Here is a 15,636-nt window from a genome sequence, read left to right as displayed (position 1 = left end):
CAGTAATAACACTGAGGAGCAAGTAGTGTGATGGAGTATTTCAAAGCAGTCGGAATAACAGAAGAAAACGCTGCATAAAGCAGCTTTTCCTTAGCAGGTTCAAAAGAATATATTATTTACAGAGATGAGAGCCTGTATATTTCTTTTTTTTCTCAAATATATCATCTGTCTAAACCCACATTTTCTACCTTGCACACAGCTGTTTTATAGTTTCAGAAGATTTTTCTTCCAAGTTAGAAATTCCAGTTTGAGGAATGTAATTCCACAGAAATAAGGTTTGTCTGAGAAGTTAAGCCATAATTATTGTAAGCTGCGAATGCAACTTGTTAGTTTTAGCTGAAAGGGACACAGAGTAGATGCTCAAAATCAAGCCAAGCAAGCCAATCTGATTTATTACTGCCTTGTTGCTTGGTATCCCTTCCAAAGAATCCAGTGTCTTAATCAATTAATTAAAAAGAAAAAAAAAGCATACTTTCATCAAAATATCATCTTAAGAAGTCCTTTAAATAGACTAAACACTATCTGTAGTAACAACAGCAATATTTTAAAGCTGCTAACTCAAAGGATCTGTAACTATTGAAACCTCAATCATAAATGAAAAAGCAAACTCGAGGAAAAAATTATGAGAATGCTGAAAACCACCAATGGGCTAATAAACATTTTAGCACTAAACAGAAGGGCAAAGAGCTAAGTTGATTGCATTGAAAAAATAGATTGTTCCTTGACAGTTTCTAAAAGTTTATCTACTAATTAATAAAAAAGTCCTATTTTACCTCAGAAATGAGGGGCTACCTAATGAAATTAGTGGGGAAAAATGAAGCATATTTGAAAAACCTGAATGATTTTTATCTTCCCTCTCTGTTCCAAAGCAATAACTGCATGTTGACCTCCATCAGCCTTCAGATATATTATCTTCAGAACACGATGCTCATCATCACTGTCTTGTGTTAAAGGCAAGGCTTTAACTTCTTGCCCGCTTTCAAATTCCCAGATTTTCACTGTTCCTACACAGGGATGACAAAAATGTAGAAAAGGGAATAAACTTCAAGCAATAACCTGTGTTGCAAATCCAGAATCTTAAATAAGACCAAACAGGGAAAAGAGAAAGAAAGAGAAAATCCAATTTGAGATCAAGAACTAGGTCACTGGTTTTTCAAAAGTTGTAACTGTGTGTTTCTTAGCAAAGCGGCTGTAAGGCCAAAAAAACTTAACAGAAAACATCACTCCCCTCTCAATTTTTCCATATTTTATTCCATGTCTATTATTTTGTACAGCCTAGGATAAAATATGTCTGCTTATCTTACTTCTTACAGTTTTTGAATAACATTATCAGAAAGGAATCTGTGGGCTACCTGGCAGAAGACTTTGGGCTGTGACTGACAGCAATGAGCAGAGGGACCTGATTGCTGGATTTATCCCAGAGAGCTACTGGGGAGAAGGAGCTACATATTTTTCTTAAGTAAAGCAATTAGTTACATGTGACTTTTCTTTTGTAAGACTTGACAACATTCACCTTCTGTTGTGGCCTTAAGATCCATAAAGGATGTAGTCTCTGTTCCCAGTTAGAAACAAGAAATATTAGCCAATATGTTGTGTGGGAAACGACATAATTTCATCTTCATTTCATAAGCGTCTCATATTTTAGAAATTCAGGTGTGTCTTCTTGAACATTTTAATGTAAGAAGAATTATTCTTTCATGTTAACAGAATACAAAATTATTAAAGCTTTCTGCACAATTTGATGTGCACTTATGTATTGGAGAGGTCTGGTCACATTACCTAAAACTCATGCGCCCTTAATAACTGACATGAAAAATATACAGGAAACATCTATATCTATCTATCTATCTATCTATCTATCTATCTATCTATCTATCTATCTATCTATCTATCTATCTATCTATCTATCTATCTATCTTTCTCTTCTAGTGTTCAATGACTTCCAACACCATAAAATTGAGCTTAGAGACTAGAAAATTTAAAAACTACCATTCTTCATCTGCAGCCATTTAGTTTTACATCTAGGCCCTAAGTATTACAAGGAAACAACTTTTCAGACCAAGAGCTTTGAAGACAGCCTTTCAAAGAGTAATAGGCTAAAAAAGAACCAGAGCCCAAGCAGCCCAAAATCATGTTTCTGTGAACCACTTATCAAAGAGAACCCAACCAAGACCCACCCTGCCCTTCTACAGATGGACAGCTGTGCAATCAAAATTAATTCTGTCACTGAGACAGTCAAGGCAAAGAGTTCTGTCTGCTAATGTAATATGCCATTTTAAAAAAAAAAGGTAATAAAAAGTAGTAAAGGTAAAAAAAACCCATGTAGTAATTATTTAATTGCTTTACCATCACATGCCCCAGTAGCAAGATAAACCCCATTTTTTTCAATGGCTGCACAGGTCACCTCAGTATTCAGCCCATGTGCATCTTCTATTTGATATATTTGAGATCCTGTTTCTAAGTCCCAGACCTAAAAAAATAATATTAGTTATTTTTAATACATCCTCTAAAACTGATCACACTATGTGTTCTAGTGTAATAGGAGAAATTATGACAAATAGCAAAATTTTTTACTGAAACACCAGTGTATTTTCCCTGAAAATGTCCCTCTCTCTGGGGAAGCCACCCAGGCAAGGGAAGGCTCTATTTTTTATGTATGCTATGATAAAGACCCTTGTTAAGTCAGAGAGACTGATATTAAATATAAAGTGTTTTTACAGTTTGAAAGAAAAGAAATTTACCTAGGAGGAATGGTTTGATTTATAGTTTCTGTGCAGAATATACAAATGAGGCTCCTCATAAACATTTGGTCCAAAACCATAGAAACAACTATCTCTGATCATTATTGAATCCTTTTGGAAATTTAAGCAACACCTTTTCATGAAATACCAGTACAAAATTTGGTCACTGTAATGGGATAGCTCAGATGCAACTGGATTTGTCAAGTGGCTACTGATTTCATATGCACTGGAATCTGATTTTCTGTAGCACCAGGTGCTCCAAATTATCTTGTGATTGTAATAGTGTTGCAGCCATTGTGATCTAAGGAAGACAGGGTTTACAGTGACAATTAACATCTTTAGAGAGATCCAATAAAAGATGCTACCCAAGTGACCCAATAAAAGATGCTACCTCTCCCTACAGATTTTGCCATCTAATGTACCATCAGCTGATGAAAACTACACATTCTCAGTACCTCTTGTGATTATTGTAGAAAATTTATTGTAGATTATTGTAGAATACTGTATATTATTGTATTTATGTTAAAAAGAAAAGTTGAATCTTCTGAACCCAGACGGGGTCTATGGCTACCACTTCTTTGGACCCCAAAAATAGCCAGAAAAACAACACTTTGAATAAAAAATATTAGTAACGTATCAAATATACTGATAAGTTATTCGGAATACAAAAGCTGAGACTTCTATTTTTCAGTATAAAGGGTGACAACTTACACTCACCTTCAGTATTGACTCAGTGCAAATGCTGAGAATCTGGCGAAAAGCCCTGTTGTAAAGCAGAACATTGAGGCTCTTCTTATGTGTCTGAGGCAACTCTTTTGAACCTTTTGTCACATTAGCTAGGGGATAAATATCAATGACATCTGAACCTGCACAAGGTGAGAGAAGTGAGAATACACACATTTTGAGCATAATTTTCCTGGAAATGAAAAGATTTCATGTAAACCATAGGGTTCATACAAGTTATTCTGAAGAGGATACAGAATATTTTCTGTTTTTTGAGAACACATGTTCTCTGATACAGAAAACATTCTCACACCATCCCCAGAAAGTACCAGTCAAGCAATGGCCAAGTATTTACCTGTCTTACACAGTCCTCTGCCCACCTTTGATGAGATTGACATCCTGTCTGCAAACTAGTAGAAGCCATAAATCCCTTAGTTGCAGAGTTGGTTGGCATGAAATGGAATGTACTCAAATACATAAAACTCTAACTGGGAGATCTAGCACTCAAATTCTGGTTTCTGCTTTCTTAGAGATAAAGCAATTCTATCTGCAGGCAACAATGGTGTCTTTCCAGTACCTTCTCTATATAGCACTGCAGTTCTGAATGGTGTTTTCCAAACACCTTCCAGTGCTCCCAGATCAGGGGTTGCAAAGGCAGAGGCAGACAGGGACAATAAGACAAAAGAAAGGACAAGGTCTGTACAGTGCTCTCAAGCCCAAGTGCATATGCAGTTTCCCATTGCAGCTCCAGTATCCCTGCCCTGACATCCCAGCTGATCTTCCAGCAGAGGAGCAGCAGTGAGTCCAGAGCAAAGGAGGAAATTGCCTAATCCTTGGCATAAATCCAGGTCCAGAGGTCAGCAGCTTAGAAACAGGCACAGAGGGAAAGCTATGGCAATACTCAAATGAAGCATGAAGGTGAGCTGTGATTTATGAGTGTTAGTGAATTGCTAAGTGAAAATCTCCTTTGAGAAGCCAGGTACATAGCAATGAGAATGAATTCACGCATATACAGCCTCAGTCTCTTGCCCTCTTGAGGGGCAAGGAAACATTCACTTAGGCTTTTAATGAAATCATTAACAGAGTCCAGGACCAGACTTTTACAAATATTAAGGCACTTATAGAACCATTGTTTATAAGGGCAAATTACCTCATTTTGTCACCTGTATAAATTCCCGACATTGCTAAGCCTTGAAAATCTCACAAGCACAAATTTGAAATGAAGACAGTATCTGTATCCTTTAGTGATTAAAAAATTCAGTAGAAACCATCAGGTCACTGAAAACAAAATGTTTCACATTTGTCTTCTCAGATCTGACAAGCTTTGCAAGCTTTGTGCCTTGTTCCTAATCCAAGGACAGAAAAAGCTGTCTCCAAAGACAATTACCTTATTTTCCTGGTACATGTCAGGCCTCTATAGCCTCAGAACATGTTCAAAGCTGTCTTTTTTGTGACTACATCTCTGGGGCAGACAAACCCTGCTGATTTCAAGAGTCTCTGCTTTAGATATAAAAGGCTAACATCCTTAGTGACAAATGCAAAGTTCTGGACCCTCAGAGGTGTCATGCTCCCTGCTACAAAGTCAGGAAACAGAGCCCAGAAACCCCAGGTCGAGTTCCCAAAATACTTTATTCCTAATCAGTTGGGGAGTGTGTCTGTTGACGCCCCAGGCTGTAGGGCTGTCTTTAGCCACTGAATTAAATAAGGAGTTTGAAAACACTTGGGAGAGCTCCACAGAGATTGAATGCTGCTGTTTTCATCCTCAAACAGGAGGTGGGTCCTACAGGAATAGTTAAGAGGAGATCAATAACTTAACAGCTTTCAAGAAATTACAAGTCTATATAACAATCTGTGCAGTTTAATTTTGCTGTGGAAAGTTCACCTTGCCTTCAGAGAAGACTTTCTCATTTCCTTTGTTTCCTGCTGTGAATTCCCATGCTGCATATTTTCACGCCATTTTCAATATTGAAATTAGCACCATATATAACCCACTTTAAGACAGTCTTAATGTGCAATTCCCTCCTCTCCCAGTATTATGTATATTCTCATTTACTTTACTCTTGTACTCAGCTTCAGCTGTATTTAATCAAAGAAAACTGGATTCTAAGAGAAGGGGCATGCTCTCACACACCAACTGCAATAACATACCTGTGAAAAGCAGGCCATGGTCATTGTCAAATATCATGGGAAAGGAATTCATCTCTTCTGGAGTCCCATGACTTTCATAGAAGACCTGCAGTGGTGAAAGAGTCTGTATATCCCACACTCTAAAAACCTAGAGGGAGAGAGAGAGACGAGAAAATCTAATGCTGTATCCTGACTGGATTTTCAACTATTTTGTTTCTATGACATTAATATTATAGCCTCCAAAGAAAATTACATTGTTAAAAATGGTATGTCCCAAAATAATCAAGAAAAATATCAAAGGCATCTTTATTCACATTTTACTAAGGATAAAATGCACAGAAAGGCTGAATTTTGTAGTCTTGACCTGAGAAGCCCACAGATTTCATAAAATCTGGTTCTACCCCTTAATGACAAAATGTCTCCCTTGTGTGCCATACTTTTCTGTAACATACAGATAAATGCCACTTGTTTAAAAACTTGTATTTGAACTGGAGGATGAAATGATGTGCAACAGTACAAAGATAAATTTCAGGGGACACTGGATAAAGAAATTCCTGAAACCTTTGACTGACAGCAGATGTTGGACTAAGTCAGGATCAGAACACACTGCAGAAGTATTATTTTTATGCATATGCATATGTGCTCTCCATAAGGAAATGCCATCGACCACAGTCAGTGTACCATCCTGTAAGGAGCATTGGATACATTTAGATGCATTTGTTCTTACCTTCAGGTTCAATGGAAAACACAGCATCTGCATTGAACTCTAGAAAAACTGTATGTTAGCAGTGCTTTTCATCCTGCCTGATCAAAAGCTGTGTTGAACTTACTGCTATCCCATGCCAACTATTTTTTATACTTCAAGAAATCATGATTTAATTTCTCATGGCCTTTAGTGTGGCCTTTAGATCCTATGGCCTTTAGTGTGGTATATTTCTCTCCAAGATAATTTTACTTTGCTCTCAAAAGTTATTCTGTCATAGCATCTGCCTGCAATTCTTATTCAGCTGCCATAACTGGTGAATTGTATGTAGGCATTTGTGCAAGTTATTTTATTCATTCAATTGCACTATTATTATGGCTTCACTTTTAACTGAGATTTTAACACAAAGACACATGTTGGTACAGCATCAACACTCTCATCAATACTCTGAGTGTTGTGGGCCTTGAAAAAATTCACAACCTGATTTTAAAGGATGTTACAGTGGATCCACCAGAATTCTGAAAAGGAAGAGAAGAAAAGGAACGGATACATCAGCCAGTGTTTAAACAAATCACCTTTGGCACCAGAGAGAAATTCATACATGAGTGTTTCAGAATGTTAAGTAGAAGATAATTTCTCCTTAATATTTTTGTTCACTTTTAGGAAAACTCAAAAAGAACTTTTTACCGAGAAGAAATTTTCCCTGAGACAGTACTAAGTCAAAAGAACCATGTCCATCACATTCCTCTGATTGACTTCTGATACATTTTAGAGTTTACTCAGACATGCATTTTCTAAAGCCTACAAAGAGCAAAGCAGTCATTGTGAAGCCTTGAAACAGGAAATCCATTTGAATAGGAAAAAATCATGAAGCCCTTCATCCACCTGAACAGTAGACCAGCAAAAATTGAAAGTAGGATAGATGATGAGAATTGAGAAAGTTAGGGTAATATCATGGGTGGATCTCTAAGCTCAGTTTTGATACACTCACAATTAGAACATGTAAAACAGGGGTAAGCGCTGAAAATTAAGTAAAAGTAGGTATTTGTGGAGATTCTACAGTCAGGTGAAAATAATAAGTCACTGAACAAAGATAAACCTTCCCATAAGCATCACCCAGATATGTTACAGTGTTAGTGAAATTATACAAAACAAAAATGAAGAAAGACAATTCTAATAGTGTAATGGACCATTCAAGTTCAATTGGTCAAAAAGTGAGACAGAGGTTTGATATAATATCAAGGCAATAAAAAGATAAGATGTTTTTATAGCACAAGAACATATAAGTAAGACCTTCCTGTGCTATTTCTTGCTGCTTGTTCAGCTGTTAATGCCAGTAGCATATTAAGAAAATGCAGTCACTTAAAGTGACAGCAAAAAATCTAGATACATTGCAGCATTCATAAATCTCTTCCCTGCCTTATGGCTGCCTTCTTTTCCCAGCCTGTGGGCAGGGATGGGGAGGTTACACAAACCACTGTTCCACAAGAGTAACTCCGGCACATGGCATCACCAGCGTGGCCGCAAGACACAACGTCAGTGCTGCTTATCCGCATCAGCACACAGACTGTGCAGGAATCCATGCATGAAGAGAGGCAACGAAAGGCATGCTTATTCAGAAATTAGGAAGTGGCTAGGGGCAATTGCCTTAGGAGTGTTGTGTTAATAGTAATTTTACTGTCCTACTTATTTATTGAATAATTTCCCACAGCAGCCTGAGAAATACCAGGAATCCCTGAAAACCTCTGAGAGCATATTCTTGATGGCAAAGAGCTTTTGGACTATGTCTTCTAAATGCAAAATACAGACTACATACAAGCAAACAAAACGTATTAGGGAAGAGAAGGATTGTGGAAAGAAGGTGCTTCAAGTGTTATCGGAAACAACCCACTGTTTCAACTTTATAGGGAAAGCTGAGCTGTACTTCCAGCAACATTATTTCTACAATAGTAGCTTACATTAATGAGAAACTTTGTTTGGCTTAGCTGTTGGCAGAATTGGCTTTGACCCGTAGACCGAATTTAAAGAGTTGGCAGAGCAGGGATACTTGCCTGTGTTCCGACATTGTGACCAGCCTTCTCCACACAGTTGGTATCTGGCACACAGGGGCATTCAAGGAATTCACACTGCATATCTTTCCTCTATCTTGGCTGCAACAGCCCCAGAAAACTACTTTGTTATCCTCTCCAGGACTGCAATATGGAACAGTTCCCTCTGTTCTTGGGGGCTCTTCTTGTCTCATTCATTTTTAACCCAATGGCAAAATCACATAGTTACAGATGGAATTTCCACAGATGCTGATAAAAAATTGGGAACCAAATTCCCCCAGAATTCAGTGGGACTTGCCACTGAGACCCACTCTGAGCCTTCTGATATCCCCTGAAAAATTTAAATGTCTATATTTTCACTCATAAACATTTTCCTCTTGAGGATGACCTTCCTTCAAGCCCTGAAACTCAGAACATAGAAAAAAGTCTGAACAATCTTTTCCATTGGCTCTGAAGCCTCTGTTTTATAAGCATGTAAAACTAGTTACACACTTCTCTTCTATTTTTGTCAATACACTCAAAGAGAGATGGAAGACAAAAGATTCATCTTAACAACTAAAATGTGAAGAGCAGAGGGAAATAGAAAAAAGATGGGAAATAAGGCCAGAAAAAGAATTTTTTTACTTGCTCTCAGTACAATAAAGTACAGGCTTGGGAACACTTATCTCTTGCCAGGTTTCTATGAAGACACTACAGTGGAAACATGCTTTGACTTTAGAAGAAACAAATCCTGTTCTTCTTTCTATCTGCAATCAACTGAGATAGAAAAGGACTAAAGAAGTTCAGGTCTTGTCCCTCCCCCTTCCCCCACCAAAACATAATCCCTTCCAATTTCTACTAGTTAAGAATAAGTGACTTCAAAACACTGTTCTATGGGAAATATCTCAATAACTCTCTAGAGAAAACAGAAACTTTCTTTTAGTTCTTCCAAACTCTCACATTCTGCTGATACTTTTTGAAAGTTAAAGAATATTTGTTTTTTTGAAGAAGTCAACTTTCCTCAGTTTTACAGAATGGTGATACTGCAAGTCTTTAAAAGGACTTATGAAAAAACACTCATGCAGGAAAATCCAAAATCCAGCCACTTCTGGGGCAGAAAGAAGTTATGCTAGCTGCAGTATTCACTGTAGACATAGACAGGAAGAGTGAGGAACAACTGAGGTGAAGCATTTAGTTTATGTGCTCCTATTTGCTACCCTGTTCACTTGTTTGAGAAGGTCATTTAAGGCTCCATGGTCTAAATGAAATAATTCACAAATTCATACAGAATGTCTGAGGCCTCAAAGACAAAAATCACCAGGCATGAATGTCAAACTGCAGTTCCGCTTACCGTGTTACTTAAGTTATCTGCAGATAGTGTCTATATGTGTCTTGTGATCCCTGAAGGTGATCCTGCAAGGTGCTACAACTCCCCGTCACAGTAAGAAGACTTAGGAAAAAATGGATGTCAACGGGATTACTTGTGAGGTTAAGGCAAGGAGGATTTAGTTCTAATCACATTAATGCAATGTGTGCCTTACTGAGATAGCAACTTGACAAAGTTCAAAATGATGAGGATTTCAAATCACTTTCTCAGATAATACCATTAATGGGGTAGTATATAAAATTACTTACTTTTCCCAAACCTGAAGAGCTGCTGGAAAGAAATCAAACTATTGTATGCAGTAGTGAGTCTAATTACATAGCAACGAGCCTGAAGGATATTTACTGGGTGCTGCTATTGAGAGGGTGTAAGTGCTCTGCATGTCTTGTCTCTCTACTGTGTGCAGGACGTGCTGACAACAGATATACCTGATCCCTGCTGCAAAGACAAAATAACACTCAACACTTCTGGAGAACAGCTTCAGTGGACATGTAGATGGTGTGGGGGTCAAAACAGGAAACTAGAGGTATAGAACAGAGGTGGCTGCTCATGGATACCTGAATCAGAAGAGTTAAAAACCAGTCAGGTTTCTCCTGTCAATCTTCAACCAATCTTAGAATTATTATATCACCTTAGACAAAGCTTTTGAAGTAATTTTACTTTTTCACGGAATAACAACAATTGTTATTGGAAAGGTCCTTTGGAGATCACCTTATCTTATACCATGGTTCACACAGAGCAGAGCCATGTCCAAATGGATTTGAAATATCTCCAAGGACAGAGATTGCACAACCTCTCTGGGAATCCTATGTCTATGCTTGGTCCCCTCACAGTAAAGAAATGTTTCTTTCTTTAGAAGAAAGAATCTCCTGTTTAAGTATTCATTGTTTTTGTTCTGGTCACTGGGAGCCACTGAAAAGATCCTGGTAACATCTTCTTTACACCCTCCCTTCCAATATTTATCTACATAAAAGAGATCTCTCTTGAGACTTCTGTAGGTTTTTGGTGAGTTTTTTTGGCTTGTTTTTCTTTTTTTTTTTTTTTTTTACTATCTAAGGCACAGAATGATTTGAATATTAGAAAATGGGACAGGAAATTACAGAAAATTGAGTATTTTACATGAAAACTCTGAAGAATATTCAGTCGTATTGAAGGATTACGCAATATAAGAGAAGAATAAAATTCTTAATATCTGGGAGAAATAAACAAACCAAAGAGAATAAAGGCACAACAGTAAGAGAACTTTGGTTTCAAAGCTGTAAACAAGAAATGTGTCTGATTTAGATGTCACCACATAATTTTTTTGAAGGATGACTGGAACAGATTTCCCAAGTGCCTCTTTTTCAAATTATCTAGATTAAATTTAATATTGTTATACAGTACGTTCCAGTAACGGCCATGATTAGCAATGGTTTGACATAAATTAAGCAGTGCATTTCCAGCTGAGTTGCTCTCATTTTTTCAGGAAGACAAATGACTGTGCTATAAATATAGCCTTATAACAATATCATGTGCTTTCAAAACTGGTTAGACAGACAGTCACACTAACAGGCACTGATACAATCACCTGCTCAGTTCCAGACTGACAAAGACACTTACGACTTCCCACAGGGATATGGCACAGCTGATACTAAGCAGATCAGGAGAGAGAGGACAGGAGACTGATAACATCAAGGCTTGAGTAAATTAGCAAAAGTCAGAAAATGAAGAAACTAATAACATATCTTACGTCCCTTTATCTCCTCTGAAATGCTAAAAATCTACCCTTAGGTTGTGTAAGAGTAAAGCTAACCTCTGTACAACAGAGTTACTTTAGGATAGGCAAATTTTAGCAAGGAAATGTCTATGTGGTTGCATCATGTTGGCTGCACTAGATTTTGAAGAAATTATGAATGGAATTAAACTCTCCCATGCCCCAGAATGAAGGTATGAGAAATTCCTGCTTATTGCACTACTCTCCTGCCATGTGTAAATGTGTGTATTGCTCTTTAGCTACCAAAAATGAAATTACTTTTAAAAAGAGAAAACCAAAAGAGGAGTGATTTCACATGTTTAAAACAAGGGGTTTGTGTTTACAAACTTTACAGTGTTTGTGTTTACACTGTACAGTGGTTTAAAGACTGGGAATATAATCCCTATATTAGCCCTACTGATCATCAAACAAAATTTTGTTTTTATGAACTGAAGCCTGTAGGCTCAAATGTTGTTCTGACTCACTCAGGTGGTCTAATTCAACCAAACCCACCACTGGAGACGTTGAGAGACAATGCCAATGAGACACCTGGTGGAGTAAATTTTGGCTTTCTGACTTCCACTGACAACTCAAGTAGGCAAGACATGAAGTTGTAGCCTCCACTGTTCAAGTTGTGAACCCCCATTCTGCAGTGAGAGAGAGAGGCTGTCACTCCTTCACAGCCTTTTAGTACAAGAGCCATTCCTCTTGGAATAGCTCTTGTCAGTCTGCAATAGCTGGTAAGGTCTGGTCTCTGCCATTAGCCTTAACCTCCTTGTTCCCACAGAGTGTAAGATCATCTTTCAGATAATGGCCAGCTTCCTGCCACATCTCCAGGTTTAATTGCCCCTGTGCCTACTGAGTGTTTTTTCCCCCCTTGATGCTTCCTGAATGCATTCAATCAGTTCTGTAATATGAAAAACAATGAAGTAATAAATGCTTCTTGATGAAGGATAAAAATAAGAATGGGCAAACTATAGAGAGACAGGGAAGTGAAGGACTGAGTCACATGAAGGAGAGGAAAACAATAAACACAGAAGAGATTTCCTGTGCAGTATTCTTCTATCTGTGCTGAAGCATCAAGTCAGTTTTCCATTGTTTCTTTACCCCACAGACTGTTCTCATATTACCATACACACTGTAAAAGTAATTATTCTGTTTATTAGGCCCAACAGGAAAAAAAAAAAAACAACAAGCAAGTATAGCAATTTCTATCAACTTAGAGTACTGGTATTTGTAGAAAAATGCATTAGTGGCAGATCAAGTATCTTCATACAGGACAATCTTGCCTTGCCTGCTTGAAATGTCAAACTGATGTCATAATTCATTGTCTATCTTGAAGCATCTGAGGATGCTGCTTAGCTAAAATTCCAAGTCCATAGCTGGCTTTTTTTAAAGGACTTAATGTATTCTACCAGCATTTTTTGTCAATAAAAAAGATGTTGCTTCAGTGCTTGAATAAGCCATATTATTTTACTTTGCAAAGAAAAGGTGTAAAATAGTTCTAACAGTGGGAAATAATCACTCATTCCTCTTTTTATAGCTCCCAAATGATAAATAACAATGATATTACAATCATAAATCTAGAGATAGGCTTTGGCAGTCATCTCAGAAAAAATGTTTCCAGAAAACTCCTTTAGTGGCTTCTGCAGAATAATTCCAATCAAAGAATTATATACATTTGCATTTACAGTCATATACATATGCTTTTACTTTTATGCCTATAATATAATCTATAACATGATGACACTTTAGCAGAGTCCATGTATTATATGCAAACCTGACTCCATATTTTGGTGCAATGACACAAGGGATGAGTTAATATCTTCAGACAAATTTAAAGGAATTACTTTTTGGAAATATTTTCAACCAAAATGTAAGTCAAGACAGACACACTCTAAGTGTAATTGTGATGAATTTAGTTCATGTTGGTCTGTGGTATATAATTTAACATACAATTGTGATTGTGGGAAATCTCAACACAAGATTCAAAGAATGTCCCTATGATTAGGAACACACAGATCAGTATTTTAGATCTTGTAAATTCATGTAACTGAACTGCTGAAGAAAATGACACGGCTGTGGACTACAGCTGTAAGTGTACCTATGCAAACTGTTACCTCCAAGGTATTCACAAACTGGAAGATCAGGAACAAACTTGTTTCCATGAATACTATATTCCAGAGCAAGTTCAGCAGCAAAGAAATATGAAAATTCCTGCCTTGTCCTCCCCTCTACCTCAATGTCACTAATGTGGAAATATTAATTCATATGACTAAAAGTCATTATCACAGAAATTATATACAATTCAATGCCTCTGCCTAATTTGTAGTTATTCTTATGCTATAAACCCAAAGAACTAAGTTTAATTTTTATGATAGAAGAATTAGAGAATTTTTAATAGCTGCCTGACAACTTTTAACTAATAATTAGTTCTATCAAAAAATTCTTATAATGTTGGAGCAAACAAAATGCTTATGTGCTGGATTAGTTAAAGAAATCTTCTTTTTCTTAAATAGAACAATTGTTTGATTTCAAATTCCAAAATAGTTCCTTAATTGTTGCAGTAATTAACATGATGATGTCTCCCTCCCCTTGTTCTGGATCTACTCTCTTTTTCATGCTCTGGTTTGTTCAGACTGTTAGGGTTAAAAATCTTCTAAACTAGCTCCTTCCACTATAATACAAATCTCCTATGATCTCTAATTTTTTTCACTAGTGCTATGAAATCACAGTTTCAGATTTGTTAATTTTTACATTTTTGTATGAACCACAATATATATATTTGTGTTCTATAGTATGGAACTAGGCTTAATAACACCAAATAAATCCCCTAGTACTCTTGCAATAGATCTGTAAGATTTGTGGAATCTTTAAACCGTTCACTGTAGGTTTTCAGCCTTTAATTCAGCCAATACTTCTTCAGACTGCAATGCATTGCTGCAGCACAAATCTGAGACCAAAAGCCAATGTGATCCCTTACTTTTGAACTACATAGCATAAATCAGTTGCATGCAGGCTGAGAGACGTTCTTGTGAGAACATTTCACATTGCACAAAAATATCTTTACAATGACAAGGAACTTTTCAATATAGTTCATGAAAAATAGCCATAAAGTTTAAAATCAGTCTGAATCTTCAAATGTAACAGTTTTTGTGTTTGTTGTGTAACAAACTCAACAACTGCAGATCTTAATTTAAAAAAATTACTCCCTACTTTTCACCTTGTTTTGCAACTTTAGTTGAAAGTGGCACAACAAAAAACCTTTTATTTTAATATGGATAGCTGATATGGTTTAGGTTAAATTCAATTTTGGGAAGGTTTTGAAAAAAAAGTTAATTTAATTTTCCTAAGCTTTTCCTCTAGTTCTGCTATTCTGTCAAACATTTATTGTAAAATCTATATAAAGAGGTTTTGTTTCACTAGGATTCAATGCTTCTATGAGATCATTGACATGTCTCTAACTTATTTTCAGTAAAGATCTATAGACTGTCCTTATTTTGCTTCTCCTTTGCTTCCTGTATGACAGTCACTGAAAGATGGAAACAAAACAGAGAAAACTATTTCAATTTTTTTATGCTAGGCAGATTGAAAAGCAAGCTGGTCCTTGTTTTGTAGGTGGAAACAAATTAAATTCTAAAGTATCATTATAGGTTCCCTGAGAAGCTGCACACCTTTATATAATTTCTGGTTCTAGACTGTGAAACACAAATGTCCTCTAAGCAGGCTGGAAGCAATCCTGTTATAGCTGACCTCCTTCTGCTATTTGGTATACCATCTATCTTCTTTAGATTGCATGTTTTAGATTGCAAGTGATAAGCACTTTCTTTGAAAGTCTATATTTCGACTCCTCTGTGAGGGACTCCTTCTTTTTTGATATAGTCTTCACTATGACCACAAGATTTATCTGACACTTGAAAGTTTAGGAATTTATGTCTATTATTTTTTAAAATTTTTTTTGAGTAGTGTAATTGTAGCCTTATAACTCACTGCACTATTTAAACACACATGCCTTTTAACTAAAACAAACTTTCATATATTCATTTGCAGCTACAAGTGGTCTCACTGATGTCATTGGCACTCAGCTATATTTAGTTAAGACCACATGTCCACATACTTAGAGACTTTTAAAATAGATTTTGTTTTCTCATAAATCATCATACTGAATCATAGAAAAGCCCAGAAGGGCTCCCAAAAGA

General features: G+C 36.6%; 1 protein-coding gene across 1 annotated transcript in view; it reads right to left on the bottom strand.

Annotated features, from left to right (window-relative positions):
- Window positions 1–15,636, bottom strand: part of WDR64 (WD repeat domain 64) — a 58,945-nt gene that overhangs the window by 17,541 nt on the left and 25,768 nt on the right. Inside the window, 5 exon segments of the mRNA XM_050972523.1 lie at window positions 835–1,004; window positions 2,347–2,470; window positions 3,459–3,607; window positions 5,613–5,739; window positions 8,422–8,526. Of these exon segments, the coding sequence (XP_050828480.1) occupies window positions 835–1,004; window positions 2,347–2,470; window positions 3,459–3,607; window positions 5,613–5,739; window positions 8,422–8,526 (675 nt within the window).

Source organism: Serinus canaria, chromosome 3 (genome assembly GCF_022539315.1).
Source record: "Serinus canaria isolate serCan28SL12 chromosome 3, serCan2020, whole genome shotgun sequence".
Lineage (NCBI taxonomy): Eukaryota > Metazoa > Chordata > Aves > Passeriformes > Fringillidae > Serinus > Serinus canaria.
This window is presented reverse-complemented; position numbering and strand designations above follow the sequence as displayed.